Source organism: Myodes glareolus, chromosome 19, assembly GCF_982192425.1.
Source record: "Myodes glareolus chromosome 19, mMyoGla1.1, whole genome shotgun sequence".
NCBI classification, from domain to species: Eukaryota; Metazoa; Chordata; class Mammalia; order Rodentia; family Cricetidae; genus Myodes; species Myodes glareolus.
In genome coordinates, this window is record NC_142044.1 from 61,595,625 (window position 1) to 61,621,218 (window position 25,594).

General features: G+C 52.9%; 1 protein-coding gene across 9 annotated transcripts; it reads right to left on the reverse strand.

The window, feature by feature from the left end:
- Nucleotides 1-143: 143 nt before the first annotated feature.
- Nucleotides 144-22,207, reverse strand: Adcy6 (adenylate cyclase 6). Of its 9 annotated transcripts, none has more exons than XM_087899240.1 (22): nucleotides 22,191-22,207; nucleotides 14,225-15,083; nucleotides 11,298-11,447; nucleotides 10,794-10,915; nucleotides 10,587-10,698; nucleotides 10,290-10,417; nucleotides 9,540-9,698; nucleotides 9,322-9,463; nucleotides 9,081-9,209; nucleotides 8,727-8,752; nucleotides 8,368-8,515; nucleotides 8,041-8,138; nucleotides 7,840-7,927; nucleotides 7,572-7,688; nucleotides 7,187-7,345; nucleotides 6,719-6,897; nucleotides 5,271-5,306; nucleotides 5,057-5,186; nucleotides 4,474-4,737; nucleotides 3,591-3,795; nucleotides 2,741-2,865; nucleotides 144-2,596 (listed from the first exon to the last, which is right to left on the reverse strand). In XM_087899240.1, the coding sequence occupies exons 2-22, from the start codon at nucleotides 15,080-15,082 to the stop codon at nucleotides 2,471-2,473; spliced, it is 3,501 nt and encodes a 1,166-aa protein (XP_087755366.1). In that variant the 5' UTR covers nucleotide 15,083; nucleotides 22,191-22,207; the 3' UTR covers nucleotides 144-2,470. The 9 variants fall into 9 exon arrangements, with proteins under 9 accessions (XP_087755366.1, XP_087755361.1, XP_087755360.1 ...); XM_087899235.1 differs by lacking the exon at nucleotides 22,191-22,207 and adding an exon at nucleotides 20,796-20,869; XM_087899234.1 differs by lacking the exon at nucleotides 22,191-22,207 and adding an exon at nucleotides 20,796-20,851 and having other exon boundaries at nucleotides 14,225-15,086.
- Nucleotides 22,208-25,594: the final 3,387 nt, after the last annotated feature.

Here is a 25,594-nt window from a genome sequence, read left to right on the forward strand (position 1 = left end):
ATTGCAGCTTCATCCTGACAAGCAGAAAACCATGGGAAGTCATTAGTTCACAGATGAGAGAGGCCTAAGACTTGGGTAGCTGTATCAAGCTTTGTCACTTCTGACCCCAACCCAGTGCCCAAAGAGCTGCAGAGAACAGGGCATATATTTTTTTTTACAAAGAGTTTGATTTTATTGATATTTAAATATATTAAATATTTCACTGAAATACATGGTACACCATCCTCCCCCACTCCCACAGTGGTTACATTATAAAACCAAAGCCCATGGCCTCCCGTTATCCCAACTCTTTCACCAACCAGTGAGGAGAAGGGCAACGGTAACTCAGGGGAAGGACATGGCTGGCACTGTGGTACAGGAAGCCAGGGTGTGGACAGGCCCCCTCCCACCTGGCAAGAAGCAGACAGATCACCCAAAGCTGAGGTTTTCCCATTCTGGCTTACTCAGTCCCACTCCAATGGCATCCTTCCTATCCAGGGATATAGCTGGGGGAGATGGAGGAATCCTCTGCCTAGATCAGCTAATCTTTCCTCTTCCCTGCCTTGGCTAATCAAGCGCCCAGTGATCCATCAGCTGGAATATGGAGATCTTCAGGAAGGCGGTACCAAGCCAGAAACCAGGCCTCTGCAGAGGACTGGTGGCAGAAGCATGAGGCAGGGCAAGAGTACTGCCCGCCCCTCCCATCCCCCCATGGAACCCTTTCTCCTTGTCAGTGTCTAAGACAAAGTGATCTTCAATCGAAACTGAGGCCTATGCCTCTGGCTTAAAATAGGTGCAGACAGACAAACCAAGGCACCAACTAATTCAGCCCAGAGTCAAGGAGGCTGCAGGGATAAAAGGAAGGCAGGGACAGGAAGAGAACAGAGCACAATCTTTGTAGGTTGCATGAGGATTGGGAGCCAGGACTAGAGTCTAGCCATGCTAGATTCAGGCTGAAGGCTTGGGAAAGCCAAGATTAAATTTCCCAGGCTCCATCCTCTAGTACCAAAATCTGGGTCCTCAGAGGAATCGATCCCACACTACCCCAGTAAGAAAGTATAGCATACCCCAAGAGACAAGCTGAGGTACCCAGGGAGTGCCTGAGCCTCCGCCTCACAAACCTTCAACAGTTCAAGTGCAAGGAACACTAGAGATTAAGCAGGTGCTTGGGGCCCCTGCACTAGGCAGCAGGGAGACAGTCATACTGCGCATGTGGCCCCCAAATGGCACTTAGGGATTTGGCACAACAAGGACTCCTCTCCCCAGACCACTCTTCATTTTGTTCCCAAACCCCATCCCACTCCTGTGCAACCTGGGCATTTCTCTCCATCCCTTGAAACAGAAAGCCCTACCTTAACAACAGAAGGCAGAGGCCCCCAAAAGAGAGGCAGTCCCAAGTAGGGAGCTGATGGGCTGGAGCGCACGGACACACAGAGACCGAGAAAACATACACACACGAAAAGCAACATGCACACACAGTTACACAAGTGCACAGGCCCTCCCTAGTGCCAGACTTAGGAGGCCAGGTTTGGGGTCAGGGTCATCTTTCTTGGAACCCTGACTCTTTTCTATTTGGCAATACAAGGTGTAGAGATGCTCCATGCCCCCTTGCCAGCAGACAGCAAGCGAGCATTTGGGCCAAGGGCGCTGACCTGGCCACACTGGAACCTCAGGTCAGTGTGGCCATCCTCCTCCCTGGCCGCCTGCACTCTTCGGCACCTGCAGGTGAACGTCTAGTTCCTGATCTTCTGATGTCCCCATACACAGGTTTGCTCTCTGGCTGGTCATTTTCACAGTACCAATGAGGCCAGACACCCCTTTCCCTGGAGCGTGCAGGAACTGGGGCTCAATCTGCGCTATCAGAGGTCCCTTTGTTCCCCTTTGGGGACAGATCATGGGACTAGGGTTTGGCAAATGGAAACATTCCCCTGAAATGTGGTCAGAGCTAGGTCCCCACAGTACCCCCTTCCTCTGCTTTGTGCCTAGGAAGGAAACTTGGCTGGGGTTGGGAGTGCCCAGGACCGGTGCTGAGGACACAGTCAGGCAAAGGCAAGCGTGGAATAGGCATTCCTCATGCCCGCCCCAGTCTTTGTACAAAATAGTCCCAGGAAAAATAGAGAAAGGAATGACCCAGCCCTGAGCCTGTCGCCCAAACAGGGGCACAGTAGGCATAGTGAGTTGCCATTTGACTCTCTCAGACAGGAGGGCTCTGTGGCCTCTGCTGCTGCCCTCCCATCTGCTTCCAAAAATGAGGAGAGCGAACAGCCCCTACCCCAGTTGAGAAAGTCACTTGGATAATCCTCTTGGCGTCTCCTCCTTCTCCATTTTGAAGGCAGACGAACATGGTCCAAGCACAGCCTGCTGGGGTGGTCCCTTTTGCTGTCAGCAAGATCTGGAGGCCCAGTGGCCCCTGCAGCAGCTCCACCCAGTGAGCAGGAAGTCCACTCAATGCCCACCTTGGTCCCTTCAGCTGAATCTCAGCTGCACTCTGCTAGCTGCTGGGGCCCCCATTGAGGAAGTAGGTGGTCATCTCCCCTTTGCCCTTCACCTTGACCACCCCTCGACACTCCAGTTGGTAGCCCTTGGCAGCTAGAACCTGGTATAGGTCCGTGGTCACCTGGGGAAGTGGGAAGGAAGTCTGCTTAGCCTGGGATCTTCAATGATGTATTGGTAAGAAGCTCAATAGAGTTCTCTATCGAGCTAGCTCCCCTCCCCCAATCCCTGACCCAACAGCCATAGAAGACAGCCACCCGGCCCTCACCTGTATTCGGTCAGGAACCCCTGTGCTGTCCATTCGACTGGAGACATTCACTGTATTTCCCCAGATGTCATACTGTGGCTTCCGGGCCCCAATGACACCTGCCACAACTGGACCCATGTTCAACCCTGAAGTAGAGATAATCGCAAAAGCAGAGCCAGAGATTGAGGTTAGGATGATCCAGGGCCACTCCCACGACTCATCTTCCCTCACACCTTGAGAAGGACCCAAAGGGGGAAAAATGTGGAAAGGGGACAACTCTTCTGGTGGTTTAAAAAAAAAAATGTCTTGGCGTGACAGCTGAGGTAGCTCCCCAGAGTACAAGCAGTCCATGCTGTCTCACACAGGCTGAGTGCATGCCTGTGCATTCAGGGCTCATATTGCTGCCACTCCTATCTTACAGACAAGATATTGGGGTAACTTCCTGAGCCAGTAAAGAGACCTGTGGGAAGTCAAGCCAGACTCCAGACCTATGCTATTAATCACTGCCTTCCACCATTTGAGAAGTGCCTCTATCACACTGACCACACACAGATACCAGGCAGTGGCCTTTAGACAAACCCGCCTACTAATCCTCCAGCCTTCGCTGAGTTAATCTCTGAACATCAGTCTCATCTTGGGGCGGAGGGGGGTTCTTAATGTGAGAATTAAAATGTTCTCAAAATATCTAGGGCAAGACCCCAGAACATGAAAGAAGACTCAAAACAAATGGCCTTTGTCCTTAGCTTCAAACTTGACATGAAGGTGGGAGGCAGAAACCCAAAGAAGTCCTGATGACAAACCTGTGACCCTATACCTTCAGCTTTACCCACAAACCGCCCCCAGAAAAACGTGGCAAGACCCAGGCCCTCACCAATCTTCATCTGGAAATTGTTGAAAGAGTGTTCGTTGATATGTTTCATCTGCTCCATGAGCCGCATGGCGTAGTCTGCCAGGGCGGTGATGTGGGAGCGGCCCACCTGATCATAGGTGCTGGCATTTAGCCCGGAGGCAGCCATATAGGTGCTGCCGATTGTCTTGATCTTCTCCAGCTGCCGAAACCTCTCCTCACTGATGATCTGGACGGGGGAACGGGGGGGGGGGGGGGGATGGGGGGGACGGTCTGTCAAGCTTGACCCAGGTCTTTTCAAAGATCACTCCTTGTTCCTTGGCTTTCTTCCCCCTCTCCCCTCAATAGTCCCATGGCTTCAGCGGGTGAGCCCCTTCCAATTGCTATTCTCAGTGGAGGTCTGAGAAGCTAAAAAAACAGGCAGTTCATGACCCTGGGCGAGGAACCGGGTACATGGCTTCAGAAGGTTGACTGAGATTGGCCCCCTGCGGCAGAAACACTCTGACACGCTTTGGGGAACTGTGTCCCAGAGTGAGGGCGGGACTTTCCTCCAGAATAGTGGGCAGCCCATCCTTGACCTGGGTGTTCGGGACACTTCCTCACCTTCTGCTCTCATTTTCACGAGACCACTGGGCTTGCTCATCTCATAAGGACTTGCCTACAGACTCCTGCCTCCTCCAACTACATCATCCGACACCTGTTCTGTCATCTCTCTCCTAGAGCCTCATGTCCTCGGCTGATTCCCCACAAGGGTGACCCCGCCCCACTGGGTCACCACCTTACTGCCTCTGACAGGGCAAGGGACACTCACTCTATCTAATGCATGCCTTTTCTACACCAAGTCTGCTCCATTTTCCTGATCCCCAAATCGCCCCCACTCGGCCAGGACTAGTCAATGACCAAGTACCTCATCAAAGTCGGCAATGATCTCATTGAGCAGCCGCAGGCACTCGACACCCTCATTGTTTGCCTCGAGTTCCACGTAGAATTCCGAGAAGTTGGCAATGGAGGCGAACATGACAGCCACACATTCGCACGACTGGTAATATAGCTCATCATTGCGGCGTTCTCGGGCCAGGAAGTGGGCGGCCACGTCCTTGGGCAGAATGTTGTGCAGCAGCCGCCGGTTGTACGCCTGGAGCTCCTCCATCTCCTCCTTCTCCCCTGTTGCCTGTGGGCACCACATCCATCACCCACTGCCCAACATCCACAAGGGGTGGGCGCAGTGGTCAAGGCCTGGAGACGGCCATCAGAGGGAACCACGTGGAGGAAGAAAGGCACGGGCAGAGAAGGCCTAAATGACAGGCAAAGGGGTGAAGGGGGCAGGTACAAGGTGGGAGAGGGGACAGGAGATGGACACAGAGAAGGCATGGAACCAGGGTGGGCTCGGGCAGCCTCAGCCTTAGCCAGGCAGCAAGAGATGCCTTTCTGGCGTGGCTCAGGCTCTGCCCCCAGAAGCCTCGCCCTCCCGCAGAGGTCCACCCAATCACCTGCAGTTTCCAGAGGAAGTCCAGGCGGGCAGTCGATTCCACCTGCTGTGCATGGAGATACAGTGCCAGGGCAAACACCAGCAGAATCACAGGGGTCATGTATTTGAGTGCCACTCTCCCTACGGCTGGGCTGCAAATAACCGGAGACCTGGCTTGGTGTCTGAAGGAGACACTGACCAACCGCATCCACTGCTGTCCCCAAGCCCCGACTTACCAGTCCAGCCCATCAAAAGTCTCATTGGAGGAAGCCCTGGCAGGAAGATACAAAAGTCATTGGACACTGGCTCTGGGAGGGGGACAGGGACTACATCGCTGAGTCCAATCACTAATCAAGTCTATGGGTAGAGAGCCTCTGCTCATATAAATTAGCTCAACGAGGGCAAAGGTTAAACCTTTCCTGAGTAGGTGCTTCTCACTTAGTGGATAAATGGGCCAGGACAAGTTGCTTCAAACCCTCATCAGTAAAACAGGGGTTGGGGGCTTGGAGAGATGGCTCAGAGGTTAAGAGCACTGGCTGTTCTTCCAGAGGTCGTGAGTTCAATTCCCAGCAACCACATGGTGGCTCACAATCATCTATAATGAGACCTGGTACCCTCTTCTGGCCTACAGGCATAAATGCAGACAGAATACTATAAACATAATAAATAAATAAATCTTTTTTTAAAAAAAAAGAACCTAAAATTAGGGATTTATATGAGGTTATCATGTGTAACATTGGATGGGTTCAATCACACTTATTCATTTAAAAAAAAGGAGGGGGGGTCAGACCTAAGTACCACCTGAAAGGTTTAGCATGTGTCTAGGATGCCTAGCGTCCAGAAGTGTTTTTTTTTTAAAAAAAAATATTTATTTATTAATTATGTATATAATATTCTGTCTGTGTGTGTATGCCTTCAGACCAGAAGAGGGCACCAGACCCCATTACAGATGGTTGTGAGCCACCATGTGGTTGCTGGGAATTGAACTTAGGACCTTTGAAAGAGCAGGCAATGCTCTTAACCTCTGAGCCATCTCTCCAGCCCCAGAAGTGTTCTTTACAGTCGCCACTGCCCTGAGACACAGGTCATACTAACATTTACTGATGAGAAAACTCAGGCTTAGAGAAGTTAACTCATTATTCAAGGTTACAAAGCCAATGAGAAGCAACAGAGGACTCAAACCCAGCAGACTCTTACTGTCCCCACCACAGGCTGTGGCCACATATCACAAGGGACCAGAGCTCTGCCCCCACGCAACTCTATGAACTACTCATAGGAAGACAGTGGGTAGAGCCAGGTGATGGTGGGGCACACCTTTAATCCCAGCACTGGGGAGGTGGAGTCAGTTGGATCTCTGTGAGTTCGAGGCCAGCCTGATTTACAGAGTGAGTTCTTGGAACTATACAAAGAAACTTTGCCTCAACAAAACAAAACCCAGTGGGTAGGAAAGCACCATGCAAATGTGGGGGAATTTTTTTTTTTTTTTGGTCTAGCCTAAAGCTCTAGGAATTTGTCACAACTGGAATTTTGGGGGGTAACTACCTGAGGTCACACATGCTAGGAACTCTTCCCCACCCCTTCCCTTCCTTCCACAAGTGAGCTGTAAATCCCAAGGGCCTCAGCATCAGAGGCTCTCAGCCCAGAAGGATCAGGGAGGCATGAAAGGGGCTGAGAATGGACTTACAAGCCATGGACACCCAGCAGTAGATCATAGTTGTCAAATATGGTGGCTGGGGGACCCAGCAAAAGCAGCACCAAATAGATGAACCCCAAGACAAAGGTCATAGCCAGCTTGCCGATGCTGCTGATGTGCAGGAAGACAGAGCTGGCCAAGAGACTCAGCAGCATGTTCCCGACGAAGTACTGGGGGAGGGGTGACAGCAGAGGCAGCGTTGGGTGACAGACATCAAAGACCACGGCACCCAGAGCAGGAAGAGCCCTGCATCCCCCTACCTGACTAACCTCCCTTCCACCACTCTCCAGCCCCAAAGCCTTTTACAAGTCTTGCTCAGCTACCTAGGAGGGGCCCTGGCTGCTCCTAGAGTTGGGGAATGCTTGAGTTCCTGGCTCTAAGGTGCCATCACTAGGCCTGGCACAGAAAGGCCAATAACTGTGCCAAAACAACCCCACTGTCTGAACACTGCTCGGACACCTCAGGGAAGCTGCAGGTGGGTGCGGTGCCCTCACACAGGGGAGCATCCAGTCCCAGAGAGTAATTGAGCTGCTGTAGGTGGCAGGCGGTGACATCAGCTGGTGTTAAGTTCAGCATCCGGGCTGCACACGTCCTTATGGGGGTATGATTACAGGTGAACTGCAAAAGTTGGGTGTATGTTAGGGTAATCAATGAGGGAAGTGGTTACCAGGGCCATACCCAGGGGTCTTATACTTCATAGACTAAAATTCTCAGGTTTGACAAAAGAAAGGGGAAACAAAGACAAGTGTTACTCCCACCCACCGGGACAGCAGGCTCCCCAAAGGCCTGACACACTCTCAGTTCTCAGAAAGTGCCTGGCATAGGGCAGAGAAAGGAGAATTACCATGTTGGCAACGGCAGAGATGAACACAAGCAGAACTGAAAAGATGCCAACCGCTGTGCTGTGCACCCGCGAGCGGACGATACTGCGGGACAGGCGGTGCAGGGCCTTGGGGAAGAGCTGTGACAGCAAGAGACCAAGAGTTAGAAGTAACATCTGCTAGAAGGAAGACCGGCCAAGAACAGGGTCTAACAAGGGCATGGCCTCCTCCTCCCTTTTCCATGGGAACCCTCTCCTTTCCCAACAGTCTCAGGGAAGTCTCCCTACTTACAGAACCGCAGGAGCATACAGCGCAGATCAGAACAGTGGCCAGCAACAGCAGGAAGATACCAGCATAGATCCCCAGCATCAGGGTGGAGCTGGAGCAGGATAAGGGGGAAGTCAGGGAAATCTGAGCATACTTGTCTCATCCCCATGGCTTGCATAGGCTGTTTAGGAAAGTTCGGGATGCAGTGAAAGGGACAGGACTCACTGTGGAAATATGAGGAGCTGGATGAAACAGATGAAGCAAAAAACCAAAAGGGCGCAGGCGACATAGGCTCCAAAGCGAGGGTCTACTTTCCGTGAATACTGTGGGAAGAAAGGTAATGAGCTGGGTGCTGGGTCCTCCCCTGGCAGGGACGGCATGGGCAGCGAGAGCAGGGCAATCGCAGGGCCTTGCGGGGAGCAGGCGCAGTTGGCCTGATTTAGAGGAGCCCCCACCTGTGCAGTCCTCCTGCTCCTTCAGCCTGTGCTTAGCCTCCCAGTCAGGCCCTCCCTCCCTCCAGCCCTCGTTCTTTTGCCCTTGTATCCCCCAAACCTTCTTCTCAAGATCCTGTCTCTGGAAGGTGAGCAGGAACCGGCGCACATGGTCCTTACGCAGTTGGTCGATGCTACGGGCATCAATGGCACGGCCCAGGAACTCATCCACCTCATCTTCAGGGTTCAGAGCATCTTGGGCACCACGGCTGATAATAGGACCCAGGTTTCACCATGGGCATGAATAATGCCATGATAAGCAATGAGAAGGGCGGGGCAAGGGCAGCAGCCAAAGAAGGCTATGTGAGCTATGTATGTGGTACCCAAGAAACAGGAGATCTCAGCTCCCACAGCCCATCCCAGGCTGCAAATGACTTCTCCCTCCCTCACTGACCCGCCCCATCCAACAGACCAACTTACTTGTCTTTGTTGGAATCATCAATGCCCTGGAGAGAGAAACAGAATGTGTAAGGAAGGAGAGGTGCTAACCACAAACACCTCCAGTACCTTCCCTATTTCAATTCTAGGCCAGGATGTCCCCCTACACACACACACACACACACACACACACACACACACACACACACACACACACACTTTGGGAGACTTGGGGCCCTTGGGGCAAAACTATTCCCCCTGCTTCCAACTTTAGGACACATACATGGAGATGGTAGCTATAGGAAGAAGGGGGACAGAACACTCCCTCACTTTGAGGGAAACCAAAACCTGAGACACCGCCCCCCCCTTCCAGGTCATAGCGCAGAGAGCCCTCACCATCTGGCGGAACGCCTTAGAGTCCTTGGTCCGGGAGAAGGCACGGTCAGGCGCCCATCGCGGCACCAGTCCTTCCATGGAGTTGGCCCGTGTCCGTTGCAGCTTGGCCAGCATGGCTTTCTCCTCTTTCTGCGTAAGCAGCATAAACGCAGGCTCAGAAGTAGAACCCCAAGAAGGCCTTCGCTAGCACCTCCCTGTTTGCACCTTCCCCCCCTGCCCCTCCCAGCAGTCCTGCCCTGACCCGTTTCTGGCTGGCGCCCAGGATGAGGAAGGTCTCGATGCATTGCTCCTTGAGGTATGCGTTGCGCTCACCACCACGGCCTGGTTCCACCTCATAGTCCCCATTCAGGTACTGCAGTGTGGCCCGAGTGATGTGGATGCGACTGTATGGGGCCAGGAGGTAAGACCCTGGCTCTCCCAGCCACCCACCCCAGCCACCAACCGGAGCCTTCCACTCACCCGGCCCGGCCCCCAGCCTCCATGTGGTTGGCCAGGGTCACATCATTGGACCACACGTCAAACTGCCATTTCCGCAGGCCAAGGACACCGCAGTGCACACGTCCACTGTGGATGCCCACACGCATGTTCACATTTACACCTGTCACTTCACGCACCAGCCTGGGGAGACGTAACTCCAGATCAGCTCCAAGCTGTCTTCTCGTCCTCTAGTCAAGAACCCAAGCTGAGGCCAGGAAGATGGCTCAGTGGTGAAGGCACTTGCTACCAAGCCTGACCGCCTGAGTTTGATCCCTGGGATCCACACAGTAGGAGAAAATTAACCCCAAGTTATCCTCTGACCAGCAAAATGCACCATGGGAGGTGTATCCATCCATTCATATATACATAGAGCAAATAAATAAATGGGGCACAGCTTTGTCTAAGCACGGGCAGGGAACTACCTAGGACTCAAGGACAAGGGCTTGAGAACTATGTTCAGCAGTGGCTGCCACTGTCCTGTAGGGCTGAGCTACTGCCAGCTCCGGCCAGCTTGGCTGGCATTCTCTGCGGTCACAAGCCCCTCCTGCTTCAGCTCCCTACACCCTCCAGCAGGCTAGGGTCAGAAAGAGTACAGGGGTCTTCGCACAGACTGGGGAAAGACCCACTTCCCTCCCCAGTGAGAAATCCAACAAAGAGCTATGAAGACACATCAGAGTAGGAACCGTCTGGGAAGCCACAGATCCAGAAGGCCCAAGGAGGGGCACTACTCACGAGATGGCCTCGATCATGTCCACTCCCATCTCCACACAGCAGTGGGCGTGGTCTGCCCGGGCCTCGGGGAGCCCTGACACACAGTAGTAACAGTCTCCTAGGATCTTGATCCTCAGACAGTGATTCTCCTGAAGGGGAGAAGGTGGAGGACCACCATCACCCTCCTGATCATTGGACATACCTGGCCCACCACCTTCAGTGCAACCTCTTCCCCCACAGCCGCCCCCCGCCAAATGCTCCCAGCAATGCTGTGTGGGTACCACGGTTGGCACTGTCCCTAAGCCCCAGCACCCTCACCGCAGCCAGCTTGTCAAACCGGGCAAAGAGCTCGTTCAAGGTCATGACCAGTTCCTGCGCAGTGCACTGGGAGGCCAGGCTGGTGAAGCCCTCGATGTCTGCAAACAGGATGCTGTGGACAACAGCGGAAGAGAGGTGGGCTCCTAGCCCTCAAGGACTCCTTGACACTGGGCGACCCTCCTGGCATCGTCCCCTCTCCCATTCTACCTGACATTATCATGCTTCTGGATGTAGATCTTATGGAACATCATGTCTTCTTTTTTTGTGTTGATATCTTCTTTCATCTCCATGGCAACATGCTGGGGCAACACCGATAGCAGCAGCCGTTCCTAGACCAGTGGTTTCAACCACTATCCTCTTTGCTTTCCATTTTAATCCTTCTTGTTTCTTCCACATTCCCAGAGCCCTCCCATATCTCTGTGACCTGAGGGTCCCTTTTGGACCTCGGCCTGACACTGCCTTTAGAAGCCATCCTTCCTAGCTCTCTTGGACCCATCTCCATTCAACGCCCCCCACCCCGACAATGTACTCCTATATGCTCCCTCCCACCCTTGAGCAGGACAGAACCCCCAGGAGCTTTTGTGATGCACAGTCCTTGGGAACCACTCACACTGCTGTTGCATAGACAACAGCACAAGGTGGCAGGTCTGATCCACAGGGTACTGGGGGTGAAGAGAGAGGAATGCCCTAGCTAAGGGAAGTGGCCCCCACCTGCTGGCGATTCTCATGCTGCAGGTGCAAGCGAGCCTGGATGTAACCTCGGGTCTCCTGAAAGGCTTGGCGCTGAGACACTTCAGCAGGGTAGTGTGTGCAGATGCCGATGACGTTGGTGCAGAGGAAGAGCACCACATTAGCACCGAGCTGGAGGAGAGCGGCACAGGCAGATGAATGACCACCGTGCACCTACACACCCACTCACACGTGCACACTAGCTCCCGGGCTCTCCGACATACTTGGAGCAGGAAATAAAGTCCTGCACCCTGTGCCGTTCCTGCGACACGTTGTCCTTCCCTACAGAACCCTAGATCCCAGCCTGCCTGGATTATCCTGTGACCAGAAACAGGAACACCAACCACAGCTACAAAGGTTATGGGCTCAGACCCGACACCCTATAATCTCCCACCCACAAACAATGCCAACAAAAGACAAGTGTTCCTTCTGCATGCGGTCTCCTCACAGTGCAGCACCAAGGAGGTCTGAGCTTCCCGTCCTCTTCTGGGTAAACCAGGTGAACCAGGACAAGTCACTTCCTCTCTCTAGGCCTCCATTTTACTCAAACAGGAGGAATACTATCTCTAAAGGCAGTTCCCTCCCCCCACCAACCCATGGCTGTGCAGACTGAATAACAAGAATGAACACTATTAGGTTTTGTTTATTCCTGTTGTTTGGTTGGTGGAATTTTTGAGATAGGGTCTCACTATGTAACCCAGGCTGGCCTCAAACTCATGGCGATCCTCCTGCTTCTGATTCCCAAACAATGGGATCACAGACAGGTGTAAGCCACTATTACTGCTGTTGCTATAGTAGCCAGTTTGCTGGCCACCTGCAATGTCTAGGATTCTAAGGACGCACTCCAGACATTAACGGACAGGTTCCTTATAAGTCTGTGGAGAAGGTGATCTCACTTCACGACTGAGTCAAACACAAAGGGGCCCAGTTACTTGCCCGAGATCTCACAGCTGGTTACAGCTGGCGTGAGACTTGAATCCTGGACAATCAGGCTCCAAAGCCTTTGTCCCAACCCCACTGTCTAATATATTCCAGATTTCTGAAAGTTCTTTCTCCACTGACCCTTGCTCTTGAAGGCCAGTCTCAGCACGGGCTTGGCAGCCATCAAGTCTACTAGTAGAAAGAATGCACGGCCACCCCTACCACGAAGTATGACTCTCTCCCTTTACCTCTCCCCCCTCCAACTCTTACACATACATCTCTACAAGGCCTCATGCCTACGCCGCTCAGCACAGCCAGCCTATGTAAGTTCTGCTGTCAGTTAACATGGTGGTTGTACTGACAGTGATTTGGGATGCTGAGAGCATGAGCAAGGGAAGCTTGCCTCAGTGCTGCTGGAGACTCAGGGGTTAACAGGCGCTGGGACTCCACCCAAGCTGGATGGGGCAGGGCTATGGTTAGGGAGGGGATGCACACCAACTGCCCTGAACCAGAACTAGCCCTGCAGACTTGGACGTGACATTTAATCTTTGATTCCTCTGTGTAAAACTGAGGCCTGTAACTCCCAGCTCCTAACTCTAGCACTGACCCTCTAACGCTGGCCTTCGTTGCCCTTCCCAGTCCAGGCAGCTTCCAGAGGGCCCATGCAGAGCTCCCCTCTCAGTAGCAGGGGTGAAGGGGGGCACTCCATCTCCCTTGGGGGCTTCTAAGAATAGCCCCCAGAGGGGGAGGAGGAGGGGGCAATCCAGGCAACTTCCCTTCCTGGCCCCAGGAGCCCGAGAGGAAAACGTGAGTCACAGTAGAGCGAAGGGGAAGAGGGATGAGGGACTGAAATAACCCACGACACACATATCCCTATCTCCCGTGAGAAAAAAATGGAGGCCGAGCTCTGGGGGCCACCCCAGTCCAGCCAACACCGTTGCTCAGTGTGTCTGAATGAGTGGATCAGGAAGAAGAGTTCTTCCTATGACCGTGAATGGGGCTGGAGCTGGGAAGGGGCCGCCCAAGGAGGCTACAAACCCCTGCTCCACGCAGAAACACAGACTTCAATGGGCACATGAGACTGTTGTCAGTTCCGTGAAGCTGAATGGGCAGTCCCAGCCCCACAGATGGGCACAAGCAGCACAATTTTCTCTACCATCCCAAGAATGCATCTACGGAGACCCCACGGGGTGAAACTGAAGCCAGGCACCCCGGGGAGGTAGGAGGTTGGCAGTTCCGGGGCCTCCCAGGCTCAGCCTCCCCCATCAGGCACTGGGCTGGGCCCTGGGCACCAGGCCAGCAGAGAGCAGGGAAGAGTCACACACCCACCTTCTGGCAAGTCTGGCAGAAGGGGAGAAGGGAGGCCCCACTCCTAAGCTTCTCCCCTAGAAGAGCAGTTCTCCTCAAATCCCCACTTCACAGGCAATCCAAGACAAGAACCAGAAACTAGCACAGATAGGGCTGGCCCTTTAAGAGGTCTGATATTGCCCTGTGGGCACTTGCTGCACCACGAACTAGCTATAAAGTTACTTTTAAAAGGTATGTTCTGTTCCAGGCCAAGAACGGCATCGTGCCAAAGCACCCAGCCTCTCACCCCAGGAGCCAGGCAAATTTCTGTTGGTGAGGCCACACTGGGCCTCAGCCTCTGGCAAGAAGGGAGAGGCCTTGCCTGCGGAAGCTTCATATGACCACCTACAGCTGCATCCCAGACCTGACACCAGAGCTTGAATCTCAGGGGTCAACAAGAGGTCAGAGATGCAAGGCCTGCACACAGCATGTCTGCAGACTACCCCTCCTCTTCTGACCTAGACTAAAAAGCTGAGATTCTGACAGTACAGACTTGGTCCTGGGACTCACCCACTGATACAAGTTCCAAGCAGAGTCCAACCCCTGAGACCCCAGCCTGATGAATCTAGACATCCCTAGACCCTCTCCCAACTCAGCAAGTCCCCTTCCCACTCCCACCCAGTGTGCCGTATGGCACCTACCTGCTTCCAGAGGAAGGGATCACCACGATTGAGCTGCCAGGCCAAAATTAAATGCAAGGCGGAAAGGCCCAGGCCACTGAGTACGGCTGCGCGCATGCGGATAGGAAGGAGTGTGTAGGTGATGTAGACGAAGAACACCGGGCACCAAAGGCCTGCTGAGGGGCTGTGTGGGTTGGCTGCCAGGGCACCTCCGACTTGCACAGCTGCTAGGATGCCCAGAACCACATAGCTTACCACCCACATGGAGTCCTGGCGGAAGCTATGTCGGTTACACACGACCATGAGCGCCACAAAAAGGGTGGCGGCACAGGTGAGCAGGGCCACGTAAGCAGGCTGAGGCCGGGCGGGCGCAGCATGGAAGGCCAAGAGCACGGCGGCCAGTAGCACAAGCACGGCCATGAGGAGTGTGAGGCTGCTCTGGTTCATCTGGAAGAAGTACCGCTGGTACAGGCGCTCCAGCTTGGCGGAGCGGAACTGCTTAGACTGGAAAACCTGCACGAGACGGTGCCAGCAGGACTGACCGCTCCGAGGTGACGTATCAGGTGCCACTTCAGCCGTCCCCACTGGGGTTGTCATCTCAGTGTCGTCAAAACCCAAAGCCACTGACCGCAGCCCCAGCTCCATACCCCTGCCTGGGCCAGCCCTCCTGATGAAGGCCTCATCCTGCCAGGGGCACCGAGTGTGAGCCGCGGGAGTGGGGCTGGGTGGCTCGGCATCCTTAAGGCAGCTCATGTAGCGAGGTGCGCAGAAGCCACTGGCCCGAGTCCCATGGCGTGGGCGCTTCTGCCCATTGCGTTCGCCCCAAGCTGTCTTCCGTTCATCCACTTTGGGAACCAGGAGGCCACTAAACCATGACATGCTGCTGGGAGGAAGGGCATGGGATGGTATTAATACCACTGCTGTGGCCACAGTCACCATAGATGCTTATTCCCTGAGTGTCTCCTACAGCTGTGTTCTCCTTCCCACATCTGATAAAACTACTGAGGGGGGCAGTAGCTCCCCCACTCAACAGGTAAGGATCTGGGACATAGAGAGGTACAGAAGACACAGCAACCATACAAGGAAAAGAACCAAGAGTCTGAAGGCTGGAGAGATGGTTCAGAGGTTAAGAGCACTGGCTGCTCTTCCAAAGGACGCCCGGGTCAATTCCCAGCACCCACATGGCAGCTCAGAACTGAGTTCCAAGGGATCTGACATCCTCATATAGACATACATGCAGGCACACTACCAGTGCACATAAAAGTAAATTTTTAAAAATTAAGAAAAAGAAGCAAGATTCTAAGCTTGACGGAGCCCCAAAACTAGTACACTTAATAATTTACCCTATTATCCTTCCCTAATGTTAATACCAACTTGCTTATTTGTTTTGTTTTTTTGAGACAGGGTTTCTTTGTGTAGACTTGGCTGTCCTGGAACTTGTTCTGCGGATCAGGCTGGGCCCCAAACTCACAGAGATCCATCGGCCTCTACCCCCCAAGAGCTGGGATTAAAGGGGTTTGCCACTACCACCTGCTAGTATTGGCTTCTTCATCACCACAAACTCAGATTCCCACACCAAGGACAATGAGAAGAACACGCCTGGCAGACTGAGACGTGGGGACAAGTACACCTAGTACAGTTGGCCAGTGCCATTGGGGCCCCACTAGGGACTGAACTTCTGGTTTTTTTCAGCAGAAGGCAAAGAAAAACTTGGATTTCAATGTAACATCTCTCAATTTTTTTTTTTTTGGTTTTTTTTTTTGAGACAGGGTTTCACTGTAGCCTTGGAGCCTGTTCTGGAACTAGCTCTTGTGGACCAGGTTGGCCTCGAACTCACAGAGATCCGCCTGCCTCTGCCTCCCGAGTGCTGGGATTAAAGGCGTGCACCACCACTGCCCGGCTACATCTCTCAATTTTTAAATGCTGTTAATTAATATATATTTTACAATACTACACACAAGTCAAATAAACCCTGTCGACAGAACAAGTGAACTGCCAATTGGTGACCTCTATACAAAAGGTACTCTCTTCCCACATCCTTCCACATCACACACATACACATGTACATATACACACATACATACATACATACATATACATGCACACACACAAATACACATGTACACATACACGCACGCAATACACATGTACATATACACACATACATACATACATATATATACACGCACACACACAAATACACATGTACACATACACGCACCTACATACACATGTACATATACACGCACGCACACATGCACACACTTCAGCAAGCTAAATTCGATTTCTCCCACAGGTCACAGCTTGAGTGTTACTTCGTCAGAGAAGACCTCCCAGTCCCACGCCTAGTCTGGTCCAGTTTCACCTCTGTTCATTTCCTCCATGGTACTGATTGCAATTTACAATTAAAGCATTCCTTGTTTAATGTGTGCCTCTGTCCCTAGGAGTATAAGCTCTGCAAGAGTAGAAATTACACATATGTTAGCCAGCACTTTATCTCCAGAGTCAGGTACTGGGTCTGGCTAACAGTAGGTGCTCAATAAATGCACAACAAAAAAGACAAAAGAGGATGGGCAAGAAGTAGAATTTGGTAGTAAAATGCTTGTCTAGAATGCGCAAAGACTCGGATTCCATGCTTAGCACGACAGACAGACAGATGGGGAGGCAGCAGGAGGCTCGAGGCATGGATGCTATGGGGTGCAGCTAACAACGGCACTCCTCGTCTTCCTCAGTGCACCTGCCACACTGGCTTGTCTGCTGCTCTCCTGTACACCCCCCTGTACACCAAGCAGTGCAGACTAGCACCCGGGACTCGCTGTTCCCATCTGGAACAAGAGCTCCTTCAGGTCACAGCCCAAGTCCCTTATCAGCGCTTCTCTCACCAGCCTATTAAAATAGCAACTCCCTTTCCTGGGGCTCCCTATCTCTCTTCCCAGCTTTATAATGTTTCTCCCTCCGAGGCCCTTATCAGCAACGGCCATTCTATAACTTTTCTTATTTGTTCATTGTCTGTCACTCCTAACTGGAATGCCAACTTGATGAAGGCAAGGATTTGGGCGGATTTTTCATACTGTAGGGTCTGCCACTCCTACATGCTAGCCGAATGATGGATGGCCGTTAGCTGTATTTTCTCTCTGCCATAAACCTTCAAGACTCTTTCACACGCCTAATTTCTGTCCTTCACCAAAAACCTACGAAGCTGGTCCGAAGACCCAGAGGGCAGGCAGCGGGGACACAGGACAGATTTGAAAGAGAAAAACAAAAGGTGATGTCCAGGACAGTTGACTATGACTCACCCACGTAGAGACCCTGGACAACCAAATCAGTCTTAGATCCGGGATTTCTGGGAAGGACAAGCCTTGAAGCGCAGTGGGTGACTCCATGACAACCATCTTACCGTATGTTCTGACAGAGCATGAAAGCCGGGTCATCCATGGATGACACCACCACCAGGGTCACACTCCTCCATGCCTGCAGGGCCCCTTGTACTTCACCTACTGAGCTGGCAGCACTGACATTTGTACTCGCTGGGGAACTCGACAGAAGCTAACACACCGCCTGCCCCAGGAGGCCACAGAACCAGACACTTCGAAGAACAACACTCCAAGCAACTGCTGGGGGGACCCAAAGCAGGACATGAGCTGGAGACTTCTCTGCACTCCATATCGGGGTGGGGGGGTCTCCCTCAGCAAGTTCTGCCAGTGTCCTTCCTACAGCTACAGGGTAGCAAGCCCTTCAGCTTCTTCACGCCAACGGCACCATCATGAAGGGCAAATCAGAAGTACAAGACTTCTGGTCAGGCTGGCATTTGGAAAAGGTCACCAAAGAAACCCTGGCTCTTCCAAACACTTCACTGGAAGCATGATCTTTGGCGCAAGACCAGATTTCAAAGCTTAAAGTGATTTACCATCCTGCTGGGACAGGCTGTCTACCTGCCCCCACTGTCGGTTTCTTTGTCTGAAAAGTGAGAGCAGAAAGGTCCTGGTGAGAAGACGTAGTGCCCCCTGCCACGTCGGACACTGCAGATATTAGTTCTCCCCACCTCACACACCTCTGAATACAAAGCTCTGCCAGTGTCCAAGAGATGGAAAGACAACAGTCGGGAGCAAGAACATGTATCCCTCCAGCCAATCAGATGCCTGCGTCTATCAGGCCCTATGTCCCCTGCTGTCAGTCTCCAGAGCTGCTGGAGACAGAACCCAGAGTGCAGTTCCCACCATGCACCCCTGGTGCTCCACGCGCCATGGCATTCTGCTTCCGCCTCCTCCCATTCCCCAGTTCCCTTCCCCGTTCTGATCCCCCTCCCCGCAACTGGCCCAGGTTCCCAAAGGACCTGCTTCTGGCCATGTTCCCAGCCCCTGGAGGCACATCCCAGCATCTGGCTCATACACACAGAGGAAGGGGCAGACACTATCAGGGAAACATATGACCCCTGAAGAACATGCTGACTCCCCAAGGGGATCGCTTCAGAGTCCTGTGACTGTTCAACCAACTGCAACCATCCCACCCTAGAGAGCTGGCAGGGCTCGCGGCATCCTCTGTGCCAGCTTAGTGTATACAGCAGGAAACCAGAAGGCACTGTTACAAGCCACAAAACTTCTCTATATGTTCCCCCAAACTCCCTGTACCGGGACCCCTCGCCGTGAATTCCCAAAGTGCAGACTATGTCCCTCTTCCGCCTTCAGGCTCTTGAGAGCCTTATGCCTCTGACCTCCTCCTCCCCTGAGTCCTGGTCCTTGGCTCTCTCTCACAGATAAGCTGTTCCACACACCATCGGCTCCCACAGCCAAAGTCAAGCCCATTCAGAGCCAAGTCCCAGAGTCCCAGGCCCAGTGTCTCCCAGACCTCAAGTCCCTTCCAAACCCTGCTCCTTCAGCCTGAGCCCAGGGTCTGGAAGCCAAGGCTTGGCCTCAAGAATGGCTCTGCCCACACGTTCGCCCAACCCTCTTCCTGGCCACCTCTCGGCCACCTCATCCCCAGGGTCTATCTGCCTCTACCCTTGTTGGCAAAAGTGGCTTAAAGGACTTCAGAAAGTTCACATAGAACACGATGCCCGCGGAGGGGGTGGGGGAAGGCCCAACACTCACCATGCTGGAACCCAACCCTCTCAGTTTCCAGGCCCTTCCAGATGTAGAAGAACCTCCCCAGGGCCTGTAGGTTCAACACAGCCTACCCCAGCCCTGCTTCTCCCTAAGGACCAAAAAAAAAAAAAAAAAAAAGGCTCCCATAGCCAGCTCCAACCCAGCTCCAACCATACAACACCCCTCTGGCTACAGAGACACTCTGGGGACCCAGGTACACAGAAAGGCTCCCCCACCACCTAATCCCATCTCTGGCTTTTCAGTCAGGCCGCTGGGCCTACTCTGAATAAAGTCTGCCCACACCACACCCCACCCCTGCCCACCCCGCCACAGGCCTTGGGGAAGTAGGCACTGACACTACCCTTTCATTCCAAAGGTTCAGGGTGAGGGCAGGGAAGGGGCCTCCCTCGCCTTTCAGCGTTGTCTCAACACTCCAAACCCCCCCACCCCCCCATCCCCGATGCCAACCTCTAGGGGCATCTCCTCCCCTCGTGCATGCATTCCCAGCTTCTCTGGGCAAGCCTGGAAACTCTGGGGAGTGCAGGAAGAGAAGCTCGTGGCGTGGAACGAGGGTGGAAGCCTCCAGCCCGACCCGAGGAGCCCCGGGTTCCCAGCTCCTCCAGCACTTCCCCGGCGCCCCGCAAACTGTCCAGACTGCCCTGTCCTCGCTTCGCTGGCCTCGCTGGAACCCGCTTCCCCGCGCTCACCTGCCCGGGGTCGGCGCCTGCCCGGGGTCGGCGCCCCGCCGCGCCCGCGGGCTCCGGCCCGCCGGCCGGCCGTCCCGCTCCGTGCCCGCGCGTCCCTGCTGTCCCGCCCGCCGCGCCGCAGAGCCTCCGGCCCTCGCCCCCTCCCTTGTTGTCCAGCGCAGCCGCCCTCTACCCCGGATCCAGAAGTCCCCTCCCCGCCGGCTCCCGGACTCCCCGCCTTAAAGGCACAAGCTCCTTTTGTCTGGGCACCCCCTCCCCCTCCCAGAGGCGGGGGCACAGCTGCCCACTCCCCTTCCCGGGACCCGAGTCGGGTGAGCGAAGCCAGAGTCCCGCGCGCCCCCGCCCCTGTCCGCTGCGTCGGCCCCCGGGTCTCCCCCGAACAAGCAGCCACTGTTCTGGGCTTCAGACCCCGCGGGAGGGTCGGTACTCCCGCCCGCGCTCCTGCCCCCACCCAGGGCGGCATCCTGCAGGGTGCTCTCCGCCCTCACCCGGGGGTCCGCAGAGGCCAGCGAAGCCACCCACTGGCTGCGAAGATGCCCGCTCCGCCCAGAGGGTCGGCTTCCTTCCTGTCGGGGTGCCCTGCGCCCCCTCCTCACCCCATCTTCCTCCTAACCCCAGCCCCCACCGCGCCCGCTCGCCCTCCCTTCCCACCACGGTCCCTCTCCCTCCGGCGGGAGCTGAGTTTAATAATTAATTAAGATTTCATTCCACAAGGCGCCAGGTGTGTGCGCCTGGCACCCGCTCGCCCGCACCCCACTTCTTTCCGCTTCCCCAACCCTCTGGGGCGCCGGGCCCGACGCAAACCTGCTGTGCCCAGAACCGGACCGGGCCGCGGGCAGGGGCATTCTCAGTGCCGCCCTCTGGCCCCACGCTCTCTGGGGCAGCCCTTCCCCCGCACCTGCCAACTGGCAAAGTCCCTCCCCCCGGCACCTTTTACCCAAAGGGTTGTGCTTCTTTGATGTGGGGGGCTGGGGTGCACTGCCAGGTTCATGAACTGAAAAATTGTTCCGGGATGTTTATTCATTTCCCTCGCAAGCAGCTGCCCAAGTTACCTGGGAGATGGGAAAATCATGTGAAAACCACTTTAACCCTTTGAGGGGTGGAGTGGTGGAACCAGAAAGGAGAAACCGGCCCAGTCCCGGGCTGTAGGTGAGTCTGGCTTAAGCTTGCCTTTGAGTCCCCTCCCCAATCCCTCAGCCAGACCTGTAGCTGCCCTAAGATCAGGCGAGCTCTCCCTACATTCTCATCTTTCAAGGCCTAACTGTGGACCATTCCAGATCCCATCTGGGCTTCCTAAACCAAAGACATTTGTGGTAAGGAGAGGTCCTTGCGTTAATCCAACGTCTATCAAATGCCTGGCATATTAGCACACACACACACACACACACACACACACACACACACACACACACACACACCTTTAATCCCAGCGCAGGAGGCAGAGAAAAACGGATAACTATGAGCTCAAGGCTAGTCTGGTCTACATAGAGAGTTCCAGAACAGCCAGGGCTACATAGTGAAACCCTGTCTCAAAAAATAAACAAACAAAAAACTACTGTGGATAAAGCGTCCCTTCCTATCTTGGCGCCTCACCCATAAGTGGGTGTAATTCTGCTCTTTCACACAGGAGTCTCAGGTTCAGATAGGAAAGTGCCGGTTGTAATGTTTGAAAATGAAGCCCGGCGATGGTGCACGCCTTTAATCCCAGCACAGAGGGAGGCAGAGGCAGTTGGATCTCTGTGAGTTCGAAGCCAGCCTGGTCTACAAGAGCTAGTTCTAGGACAGGCTCCAAAGTCAGAGAAACCCTGTCTCAAAAAACCAAAAAAGAAAAAAGAAAGAAAGGAAAGAAAGAAAGAAAGAAAGAAGGAAGGAAGGAAGGAAGGAAGGAAAGAAAGAAAGAAAGAAAGAAAGAAAGAAAGAAAGAAAGAAAGAAAGAAAGAAAATGAAAATGAGAAAGTGGCCCGGCTGGAGATGGATCAGTTAAGAGCCCTTGCCTCCCAGCACTCACTCCAGCTCCAAGGGATCCCACACACTCTTCTGGCTTCAAGGCCCTGGAACATTTTAATTAGAAAGTGGTGTCTATTCTGCCATAGGTGGTTCTCAGTTGGCCAGACTGGCCAGGGTCTCTCTTCAAGGAAACAGTCCTTCCACCACTGTCAGGACCCCTTCCCATCCTAGTCAGGAGCAACCACTACTCACCTTTGAAAGTAATGTCGTTTGGGGTCATGTGGGGAAATGCACTAGGCAATTGAGATAGAGAAATGTGGTCTGGAGACTGGACAGCACTTATGAGCAATTGAGAGAGCACTTGCTGTTTTTCCAAAGGCTCCAGGCTCGCTTCCTAACACCCACGTGGCAGCTCACAACCAACCATAACTCCTCTTCCAGAGGATCTGATGGCCAGATGGGCACCAGGCACACCTTTGCTGCAGACATGCATGCAGGCAAAACACCCACACACATAAAATAATGTTTTGTTTCACTTTGTTTTGTTTTGTTTTAAGATAGGGTCTCTCTATACAGCCCAGGCTGCCCTGGAACTTGCCATATAGATAGGCTAACCTTGAACTCACAGAGATCCTCTTGCCTCTGCCTCCTAAGTACTAGAATTAAAGATGTGTGTCACCACACACAAAATAATTTTTAATTTAAAAAAAATGTCATGGGTTAAAGAGTTGCCTCAATGACTAAGAGCATGTTTTGCTCTTGTAGAGCAAACCCAAGTTTGATTCCCAGCATCCATATGACAGCTCACAACCATCCTTAACTCCAGTCCCAGGAGATTCAACATCTTTTTCTGACTTTTGGCACCAGAAACACATGTGGTATATGAACATACATGCAGGCAAAACAGTCATACCCATAAAATTATAAAAATAGTGTTTTTCAACAGAAAGAAAAGTAGGTGATCTAGAATGGTGGTGCACTCCTGTAAGCCAAGTTCTCTGGAGGCAGAGGCAGGAGGATCACAGCAAGTTCAAAGTCAACCTTGTCTACAGAGTGAGTTCCAAGCCAGCCAGGCCTATAGATTGAAAGCGGGACTCTAAAAAGGCAGTGGGGGCGGGGGGGCTGAGGCCAACAGACCTGATGGCCTGAGCTCAATCCCCAGAACCCACATGGTGGAGAGAATCAACTCCTGCAGATTGTCCCCGGACTTACACACCATGTGCTGTGGTATACACAACCCATACACACACTCACACTTAGACACACACACACACACACACACACACACACACACACACACACACACACACTATAAGACAAGCAAAGTGTGTGAACTGGGACTGGTGAATCCCAGCTACTCAGGAGACTGAAGAGGAGCTGTTGCCTGGTCAAGCCTTGGCTAGACTTAGTGGGGCCCTATGTCAAAAGAAAAAGAAAAAGAAAAAGAAGAGGGAGAGAAGGAAGGAAGACAGGATTGGCTTACCAGGTAAAAAGCACCTGCTGCCAAGTCTGAGGACCTGAGTTCCACCCTAAACCTTCCTGGTGGAGAAAAGAGCCAGCTCCTTCATGTGGAACTCGCTCTGTAGACCAGGCTGGCTTCTAACTCAGCAATCTACCTCGCTCTGCCTCCCGAGTACAGGGATTAAAAGCGTGCACCACCACCCCATTGGGCAATATTTTTTTAAAACAGAATAAAAAATTGTGTGGTTATGAATGAATGAATTTGGACTCCAATAGGAAATTGAAGATTCTCTAGGACAGGTCCCACTGGCATCTCTGCCTAGCAGAACATACAGTCAGTGTGCTAGCATGGCCTCCTGAACTCTCTTTTCTGTGTCTGAAGGGCGGGCCTACCATGAACACCTTCCTCAGATTCCCACCACCAAGTCTGTTTTTAGGATTCTACAACCCTGGGACCTTCAGATTGATTCCATTATCTTATTTCATAGATAAGAACTCTAGGCTAGGGGCTGGAGAGGTGGCTCAGCGGTTAAGAGCATTGCCTGCTCTTCCAAAGGTCCTGAGTTCAATTCCCGGCAACCACATGGTGGCTCACAACCATCTGTAATGAGGTCTGGTGCCCCCTTCTGGCCTGCAGGCATATACACAGACAGAATATTGTATACATAATAAATAAAAATTAAAAAAAAAAAAGAACTCTAGGCTAGGAGTAGGGAGTAGGAAATGCACAACCACTGTTCTACACTAGTTAGAGAAAGCCAAGCCCTGGGAGCAATGTGGTTTTCCCAGGCCATGGCCGATTGTGGAAGGGAGGACTAGAAACCATAGTTACTAGCTCCACTTCATTGTGTTTGGTTTTGTTTTCTGTTTTTTCAAAACAGGGTTTCTCTGTGGCTTTGGAGCCTGTCCTGGAACTTGCTCTGTAGACCAGGCTGGCCTTGAACTCACAGAGATCCACACGTCTCTGCCGCCCGAATGCTGGAATTAAAGGCGTGTGCCACCACCACCCGGCTCATTGCTATTTTTAATGGTTCTTAATTTTTTATGTTAGTCTGTGTATCTGTATAGGGTGTGCGCTCATGCCATGGCACCTGTGTGAAACTCAGAGGCCAACTTTTGGGAGTCAGTTCTCATGCTCCATCATGTGGATCTCAGGGACTGAGCTCAGGTCATCAAACTTGGCACCAAGGGCCTTTCCCACTGAGCATGCCTGACACCAGCCCTCACCACTGAGCCTGTCAGTCACACCCTGACTCCAGCCCTCACCACTGAGTCTGTCACCTGTCACCAGAGCTCACTGCCTTTTTTCTTTCTTTCTTTCTTTCTTTCTTTCTTTCTTTCTTTCTTTCTTTCTTTCTTTCTTCCCTACTATGGTTTCATCTCTATTCAACAGTCATGGAATAGCCCAACTCTTTCCTGAGATTTTCTCAGAAAGGCAGGTGAGCATTGGCTCCATTTGGCTGTGGGGAATACATGGAGCTGTACCACAGAAGACCCTTGCTGACCGCCAGCCTCCCTGATCAGAGAGAGTGCTGTGGGAACCACTGCTGTTAGCCAGCCTCAGAGGCAGAGAATCCTCAGACCAGCAGGTTAGAGTCTGGGCCCTCGGCCAAGCCCTTCCATGACAGAGGACTGCCTGCTCCAGACATGTTTCGGTCAAATTATCTGTCTCTGAAACGCACAAAGTCTGTTTGTAAAGGTTTGCAGGAGAATGCTGGGTAGAAAAGGTCTCTTCTAAGCCTGGCTCCCAGGCTTACCCTGAGCCCTTCTGAGAAGCAGGACCCTCAGGTAGACTATGACAGAATACTAACATACTGATATAACCAGCACAGGTGTGTGCTCCAGCAGGCAACAGTCCAGAACAGCAGACACCACGATGTTAGGAAAGAGTGGGGAAAGTTTAAACGGAGAGCGTCCTCTTCCTTTCCCTCTGAACTGGGACTCATTAGCTATTACCCCATAGTCACAGCAGAACTCCATGACACAGCCTGTGAACCCCGGGTCCTGCTGAGCTTTGTAAGAAAAACCATGGCAAGAACTAAAACATCTGGGAAGGGTTAACCCTGACAAAGAGAAGGGAGAGGAGAGAGGCGGCTAGCTGAACTGGATCTGACACACCAGGTCTTCTGGGCATATAACATGAGAGGGAGTTACTCTCTACCTCTAGTTTTCTGAAAGAGGAAACTCCTACTTGG

Excerpts from the sequence above, each read along its gene's own strand:
- Adcy6 (XM_087899233.1), bottom strand. The coding sequence starts at position 15,142 with ATGGTGACTGTGGCCACAGCAGTGGTATTAATACCATCCCATGCCCTT. Across the intron at positions 11,448-14,224 it reads ATCCCTTCCTCTGGAAGCAG|CTCGGTGCTAATGTGGTGCT; the intron begins GTAGGTGCCATA and ends GCTCTCCTCCAG. Across the intron at positions 4,738-5,056 it reads ACTTCCTCTGGAAACTGCAG|GCAACAGGGGAGAAGGAGGA; the intron begins GTGATTGGGTGG and ends TGGTGCCCACAG.